Source organism: Galeopterus variegatus, unplaced genomic scaffold (genome assembly GCF_000696425.1).
Source record: "Galeopterus variegatus unplaced genomic scaffold, G_variegatus-3.0.2 Scaffold27471, whole genome shotgun sequence".
In the NCBI taxonomy this organism is placed as follows: domain Eukaryota; kingdom Metazoa; phylum Chordata; class Mammalia; order Dermoptera; family Cynocephalidae; genus Galeopterus; species Galeopterus variegatus.
In genome coordinates this window covers 1-8,453 of record NW_007753582.1, presented here as the reverse complement: position 1 = coordinate 8,453, position 8,453 = coordinate 1, and the positions used below count along the sequence as shown (strand labels likewise).

The 8,453-nt window shown below is 49.0% G+C and overlaps 1 protein-coding gene across 1 annotated transcript; it reads left to right on the top strand.

The window, feature by feature from the left end:
* Positions 1 to 1,880: 1,880 nt before the first annotated feature.
* LOC103583742 (protein GREB1-like) lies at positions 1,881 to 8,448 on the top strand (the record flags this gene model as incomplete). Its single annotated transcript, XM_008564977.1, has 7 exons — positions 1,881 to 2,283; positions 3,419 to 3,547; positions 4,261 to 4,389; positions 5,276 to 5,473; positions 6,150 to 6,330; positions 6,840 to 7,035; positions 8,425 to 8,448. Coding segments are annotated over exons 1-7 (1,260 nt in total), but the record flags the coding sequence as incomplete, so codon positions are not given.
* Between the last annotated feature and the right edge of the window lie 5 nt (positions 8,449 to 8,453).

The window sequence follows — 8,453 nt, the reverse complement described above, 5'->3', positions numbered from 1 at the left end:
GTTACCAGGTGTACACATATGAGACATTCCCCGCTGCCCCGCAATGGCCTTTCCCTGGCTCTGTTTGCCAGGGATTTTAATACAAGTGACTCCACTTTAATTCTGAGCCCCAAGTGACCGCCCCACCTCCCATTCTGATCTGTTCACTCTGCTCCAGCCCACTGTCCCTGAGCAATCTCGGTCCCACTTGGGCATCTTGAGCTTATGTTCCTGCCCTGTGAAATGCTCTTGCCCAGGGCATTTGCACAACTTGTGCCCTTAATGTTAACTGAATTTCGGTTCACATGTCACCTCCTTGAAGAGGCCTTATCATCATCCTATTTAAGATAGAGCCTGTCCCCCAGGGCCCTGTGGCACTCTATCCTATTCCCTCTTAGAGCTTTTCCCTTGGAGCATGGCTACTCCCAGAAATTATATTCTGTGATTGTTCATTTTAAGTGTGTCTCCCCCAGATAGGATGTAAGCTCCATGAGACTGGGAACCTTCATCTCGTCCCCTTCAATATGTCCAACAGCATCTGCAGTGTAGAGCTGATGCTCAACATGTGTATGTAGAGAGAACGATAAATGCTGGTACAGAACGAGGGGAAAAGTGTTTCAAGGTGAGGGACTAGTGAGCTGTGTCAGCATGGCTGAGAGCTGAGTCGGGGAGAACTGGCTTCTTGACAACTGGGTTTGCCATATGGCAGCAGCTGGTACCCTTGACAGGTGATGCACGAAAAGCGTGAGGACAGAATCCACAGGGGAGTGGGTCAGAGGGAGGTGAGGAGCAAGCGTGGTGGCTGTAGACCATCCTCTTGGCAGCTTTGCTGGGTGGTGGTAGTTCTGGAAAGAGATGTGGGCTCAAGAGAAAGTTTTTCAAAATGAGAGAGATAACAGATAATGTAATCACATTCTAATTTGATGAGCTCATTCAAATTCCTATTTGACTAAATATGGAGATATATGCCAATCTAATCACATTTTGGCACAGCCCGCTGAGCAGGCGGTGCTAGCCCCATTTTACAGATGAGGAAACTGTATTAAGAGAGTTCCAGGGTACAGAATGAGTGCTGGGTAGAGCTGGGCTGGAATACTCCCTCCAGATCTGAGTCTAGCACTCTTTCCTCCGGCTCATCAAATATGAGATATGGACAAATAAACCAGACAATTCGTAAAAGAGAAAATAACCATAGCAAACAAATGTTGAAATGTATTCGATCACTCTAGCATCAAAGAGATGTAAATTAACAAATAAAAAAGTGTTTTTGTCAGTTCATAACAACCCAGATGATGGTATCCAGTGGTGCTGAGGGTGCAGTAAAACCAGCATTGTCATACGCCATCAGTGTTGTCGTAACTGACGCACAGGCCCTTTGGAAGCCAGTTGGTGATATGTATTAGTTGGCTCTGTAAACACTTTTGAGAATGTAAGCCAAGGAAGTAACGTTCTGTACATAAAGAGGTGTATTGCAGAAGTATTTATAAAGGTAAATATTTGGAAGAAATAAGAGAATCCACAGTAGAGACATTGCTAAATAAATGATGGTGCCTTCGTGTGATGAGAGATCATATACCCATTTAACAGTGCTATTTATGAGGACTATAAATGGCGTGGAAATGGGGTCATGGGGTAATGGTTAAGGAAAGAAGGCAAGACCCAAAGTTGTGTGCCCACAATCATTACAGCTGCTTATAACTTGTATATGGGGGAAAGAAGGCAGAAATACACAAAAATAGGTGTGGCTTAGAGGATGGTGAGACTGTGGCTGATTCTAGTCCTCCCCTTGTTCTCCAGCTGCGTGTGATGCTGTTTCACAGTCATAATTCAGATCGTGTTATTTCTAAGTTAGCTTATACACTTGTCCCCAGAAATGCCTGTAGAGTCATTTGTGTCCAGCCATGTGCATGGGTGCACGGGGCAGCCCTGAACCTTTCCGCCGCTGTGTTGCAGCGGCTGACCAGGTGCCACTGATGGAGGACTTGGAGCAGATCTTTCTGCGCTCCTGGCGGGAGTCTCACCTGACCGAGATCCGGCAGTACCAGCAGGTGCCACTGCAGCCCTTCCCGCCTGCACCCAGCACCGTGGTGCCCGTGACCTCAGCACAGCTGCCCTGGCTGGCTGGCCTGGCTGCCAGCTCCTGCAATGACAGCGTGCACGTCATCGAGTGCACCTACTCCCTGGCCGAGGGCCTCTCTGAGATGTTCAGGCTGCTCATTGAGGGCAAGCTCGCCAAGACCAACTACGTGGTCATCATCTGCGCCTGCCGCAATGCCGCCATAGACTCCTGCATCGCTGTCACTGGTAAGTGCGGTGCCTCGTGGCCCGTGGAAAACCAGCTGTGATTTCCCAGGCACTTTCCTTTGTGGTTCCTTCCCTCTGAGCCTTGCGTGGCCCCGGGTTTGCAGTAGCGGTTAGCACCTGTGGTTTGTGCTCAGTACCCGGCTTCAGAAGGCAGCTGTGGTGCCAGCACCTCAAGCCCTGGATAATGCGTTTAGTTAAAATTTCATTCCTGCTGTCAATGGCAAGGTTAGCAGTTCCCACTTCTTCCAGAGACAGACTGGGGTCAACTTCAGAGTCTGCAAAGATCTGGTTGAAATCCCGGCTCCACCAAGCACCTGGCATTGTGTTGGGTCACTCACACCAGGACGCTGGCCCTGTGTCTTCAATGACCTAATGGAGATAGAAAGCCCTGTGTTGTGTGGGTTAATGAGACAATTTGCTAATTAATCACAAATACACTCATTGGAGTCCTACTCTGAACAAACGTTGTTCGGGGGCCGGGGATAGGTTCTGGAGTGCACATTCTGGTAGGGAAGGGGGACAACAAACACACACGCTTTTTTGGCCTCTTTTGAAAATGACACCTCAGGTGTTATGTATTTTCAATGTAAATTTTGTATTTTTTTGCTTAAAAATGCACATCATTACTATGGAGTGTCCCAGTTGCCTTTTGGCATTCTTTGACCCTAAACTTATTCTGTGTGTTTCATAAGTTCTTTAACTGGATTTGAATAGTAAATTCCATAATAAACCCAGAGTCTCTCCTGTGTGCCAGGCCCCATTGTCTAGTATCATCTTCCAGTGAGGCAGGTGTTGCTGTTAGTCACCATTCCAGATGAGGAAAGTGGGCCTGGAAGGGTGAAGTGACTAGTTCAGGGTCACACAGCTAGTTAGTGGAGGAATAGTCAGGTTCCAAAGCCAGAGCTCTGGGTTTTCTCTGAGTGATCTCAGCCTTTTTAGTCTCTTTTATAATCCTAACTGTTGAGCTGAGACAGGATGGTCAACAGGATTGATTCATTAACAAATATGAACACCTGCTCTTTGCCAGGCGTGGTGCTGGGCTGCGGGAGTAGGTAGAGAGACATAGAGCCTGTCACTGAGGAGCTTGTATGAAAGTTCTAAACAGAGGGGCCCATGAAAGTTGTTTGTTTTCCAGGAAAATACCAAGCCCGGATCCTCTCTGAGAGCCTCCTCACCCCAGCAGAGTACCAGAAAGAAGTCAATTATGAGCTGGTCACAGGGAAAGTGGACTCTTTGGGGGCCTTCTTCAGTTCCCTCTGTCCAGGTAGGCTTGTCATGAGACAAGTGCGTGCATGCAGAAACTGATACGACAGAAATAAGTGCAAAGGGGGAGGTCACCTCTGCCCTGCCTGGCCTGTGACCTGGGGTGGACCCTGCTGTGCCGAGGTTCCTCCATTCTGTGCATTAGCACTGACATGTCTTTCTTTTCTTTTGTGTTGGCTGTGGTTTCTGGCTGGCTGGCTCTTTGCTGTGGCTGTAGAGTTCTTCTGGCAGGGGTGCCATGTGGGTCTGTGGTCCTGTTTCTCTCTACCTTCCCAGTCTAGTTGGCCACCATGCCCAGCTCCCCCTCTGAATTGCCTGATGCCTCTTGCAGACAGTTCCTTATCCCCCGTGTTCTCTGCTGCAGGTCCCTGCCCCTTCCTTCCCTGGCTACTCGCCCTGCAAGACTCATCACATGTGCCCCTAGAAAGTGGCTTGGACCCTTGCTTCTCTGGGATGGACTTGGAACCCATCCTCTGTCCTTTAGCATCTCGTCCTCCTCCTGCCCTAGCGCCTACTGTGCTGTGGTGTAACTCACTTTAACTGTCTGCATCCTTGCTAGGTTGCGGGCGCCTTGACAGGATGGGTTACATCATCTTTATCTCCATTTCCCCAGCTTCAGGATGGGGCCAGACACATAGCAGCTGTCCCATGATTTTTGTGGAATTTCACTAAAGTGGAAAACCCATTTCTGATTATTCTCTCTGTTTTGGGCAGAGGGTGACATTGACATTTTGCTGGACAAATTTCATCAGGAAAATCAAGGTCACATTTCTTCCTCACTTACTGCCTCCTCCGTCACTAAAGGAATGTCACTGGATGTCAGTGGATCACTGGTGTGCACAAGTAAGTGCTGAGAGGGTGCTAGGTGGGGGCACAGGTGTGCATAGTGAGGGCTGAGAGGGTGGGCAGGAGCACGGGTGTGCACAGTGAGAGCTGAGTGAGGGCAGGGGCACAGGTGTGCACAGTGAGGGCTGAGGTAGGGCAGGGGCACAGGTGTGCACAGTGAGAGCTGAGTGAGGGCAGGGGCACAGGTGTGCACAGTGAGAGCTGAGTGAGGGCAGGAGCACAGGTGTGCACAGTGAGGGCTGAGGTAGGGCAGGGGCACAGGTGTGCACAGTGAGAGCTGAGTGAGGGCAGGGGCACAGGTGTGCAGTGAGAGCTGAGTGAGGGCAGGAGCACAGGTGTGCACAGTGAGAGCTGAGAGGAGGCAGGTGCTGATTCCAAGGGGTCAGGGAAGCCATGCTAGAGGGACATCTAAAAGACAGGGCATTTTCTCAGCATTTAAATAGTTCTGATATCTGATTTTTAGTGTGTTTCTCTATGCTGATTTCCTGCTTATAATGCCCTGTTGAAATTTTTATCCACACGAAGTTCCTGAAGCGTTATGTTAGTTCCTTCTCTTCCGGAGAACTTGCTGCTCTCTTCCCAAGTGCAATCTCAGCATCCCCTTCACTGGGATGCTGTCCTTGTCCCCTCCAGGCAGAACAGGTCACTGTCTCCTCTGTGCTTCCCTAGCACTCACACTTTTATTGCCAAATGAAGAAAGATGCATAAACCCACCCCCGTGCCTGCTGAGCACAGGCACTTGAGAATCGTGAGTTTGGCCCCTTTCCCTGATTGCCATGCACATGGGTGGTCTCCACCATAGACGAGGGCTCACTGCTTTGTTCTCTAGCCAGGACTTGCCCTCTGCTCTTGGGCTCACCTGGCATCTGGGCCCTGGTTCCAGGTTACAGTCTGGAGCCACATGGTATCCGGCCCTTCCAGTTGGCAGTGGCACAGAAGCTCCTCTCCCACGTGTGTTCGATTGCGGATTCCAGCACCCAAAACCTGGATTTGGGGTCCTTTGAGAAGGTGGACTTCCTAATTTGCATCCCACCCTCCGAGGTGACCTATCAGCAGACACTGTTCCATGTCTGGCATTCAGGTACGGGGCCCTTGTGGGGGACATGTTGTGAGGCCTGCGTGGAGAAGCTTCGATTGGCTAAGTTCATGTTTGGATGTTAATGCCAATCTTTGCTGTGGAGTAGATAGAGCAGGTGTGTTTTTGCCCCCATTGTGTTGATTGTGAAGCTCACGTTCACAGACAGTGACTTGCCCGAGACTTTAGAACCTGTTAAGGGTAGAACCAGGGACTTGAACTTTTGCTGTGTCCCAGTCAGGCCGATGGCCTATCTGTTGACATCTGGCTTCTCCTTAACGTGTTTTCCCTGTGCTTCTGGGGACTGTGCGATTCAACATGAAAGGTACAGTGAGTCAGTGTCTTAACTCAAAGGACTCACTCCTCAGTGGTAGACTGGAGGGCCCTGTGGCATTAGTGCTGAGAGAGGGTTTTGCTGGGTAGTACGACCTTTCCCTTCACTTAAGACTTATCAAGCCCGGGGTCAGCTGTTCATGAAGCCAATGTTGCCGGTTCCCCCAGCTGTAGGCAGCCTGCCTCTACTGTGCAGAGCAGTTATGTGAGGGTCATCTGTGGAGGAGTCTCCACTCCGCTGGTTCAGCCTATGCATCCCTGTAGCCTTGGGCCTAGCTCAGTGCCTGCTGTACAGGTGTCCACTGCTGACGATGTTTGGAGTTATTGATGTGTTTTTACTGTGTTGCAGGGGTTTTACTGGAGCTTGGCCTGGAAAAGGAGCACATGACCAAGCAGAGGGTAGAACAGTATGTTTTGAAGCTAGACGTGGAGGCACAGACAAAATTCAAGGCCTTTCTGCAAAACTCCTTCCAGAATCCACACACGCTCTTTGTCCTAATCCATGACCATGCCCACTGGGATCTTGTGAGGTTAGAGTGACTTGGTATCCGACAGGCTGACACTTTCCTTCTTTGAAATGATGTATATGAAGATGCTTGGGGCTGAAGGTACAAGTCTTAAAAAGATGCGGACTTGGTATTTGTAAGCAGATGGCCTTGGATGTTTTCCAGAAGTTTAAAGCTGGAAGTTATCTTAGGGATCACCTAGTGCAGCCTCTGAAATTTACCACTAAGGGCTGGAGAAGGGAGGCATCTCACTCAGTCCCAGGGCTGGGGTGGGATGGGAGGGGGTCAGGGCAGAGCTTGGCCTGGAACCGAGGCCCCTAATTGCAGACCGATGTGTTTTTTCTGTAGCCCACTTGGCAGCAAGGTGCCTACTGGTACAGGGCAGGGGGTTCTGACAGCAGGCCCTCAGCCCAGCCCCTCCCTGATGGAGGCCCCCATCATCCCCAGTACCTTGGGTCACTGCTAGTTCCTGCCCTTGTAAAATTATAAAATGGTGTTAGTAATGCCGCTTGTCTCTCCTTTTCCTCCTTTAGTAGTGCTGTTCATAACCTCTATTCTCAAAACGACCCATCCGTGGGACTGGTGGACAGATTGCTCAACTGCAGGGAGGTAAAGGAGGCGCCCAACATCGTAACCCTCCAGGTGACCTCCTTCCCATACGCGCTGCAGACACAGCACACCCTCATTAGTCCCTACAATGAGATCCACTGGCCCGCCTCCTACAGCAAGGTGAGTGCCCTGGGCTGCCGGGCTGGGATGTAGCCATGAGCTGGAGTTTGGAGAAATTATCTTTGGTCTTGACTAAGCATGGTTGGGGGTCAGTGAGTTCCAGCTCCTTGGACCTTTGATTTGACCCAGGGTTAGATTGAAACCCTTTGTGGTCTTTTTGGAAACCTTTCATCAGCTGGCTTCCCCATCTTAGAACATGACACAGGACAGTCAGTTTGACACTTTCTCCAGTGACTGAAGCTCTCTGAGCAGCATTTTGAGCATTGTTCACAGGGCACGGGGTAAAGCAGTTAAAGATAGAGCCCTTGAGGCCTGTGGAGTTTGGTCTCCATGAGGAGTGACTCTAAGTGAATCTAGAAGACTTAGAAATGTTGCTGGTTTTCCCATCCCCACATCCTTAAGCAGTGAGGTTCAAAATGTCCTTTCTCACACCAAACACACATTCTCAAAACCTGGTGAGTTTTGTTTTAGTTTATCACCTGCCATTCTCTCATCAAAATAGAGTACCAAATCAATTCTGGTAATTTGAGAAATCTGTGTGGTTAGATTCTAACTAATTACAGAAGGAATAAGTAAACTTCAAATTCTGGACTTTTTTGGAGTGCCTGACAGTCATCTGAAGAACTTTTCAAAATATGGATGCTTGGCTTCCATCCGTAGACTTGGAACCAGTGATGACGTGGCCGGTGTTTGTGTGGCACTTACCATGGCTAGCGGCCTGCTCTAAGTGCTTTATACGTAGGGACTCATGCAGGAGGCAGGTGCTAGGGCCATTTCTGATTTATGGATGGGGAAGATGACACAGAGGGGTTGGGCCGCTGACTCCACGGCCCTGGTTCTCAGCCACTGTGCAATCTGGGGGTAGAGTTTACACCTTTGTATTTTTAAGAACCTGCCCTGACTTTGCTGTCCTCTGAAGTTTGAGAAGCTCTGATGTTCAGTTGGGAGGAATTTTATGTCAATGTGAGTAAAATTGGTTAGATAGATGTGTTTTTATTCTATTGATTTTAGTGGCAAATGAATGCAAGATGATTTTCCTTTTCCTGAAACCAGCTTAAAATTGTGGAAAAAAGCAATTTCAACAAAAAGTTGTATGTTAAAAAAAAAACAAAAAAAAAAACAAGGCTGATTTTCTCCTTGGTGAAGACGTTGGGGCTGAATGAATGGAATACTCTTGACTGATGGGGATGCGCTATCCTTAAAGTATGGGATGCTCTTAGCACTGGGTCTGCAGAGAAAGATGCTTGTAAAATGCCATTTAAGGAACTGGGTAATTAGCACAATTTGGATTGAGATGCCAGTCGAGGTCATCTGCAAACCCAGCAAGTGAACCTCAGACCATCCCTGCGAATGGAACGTTTGAATGACTGATGTTCTTCTCTGTTTTAGGGAGTGGACTTATATCATGAAAATAAGAA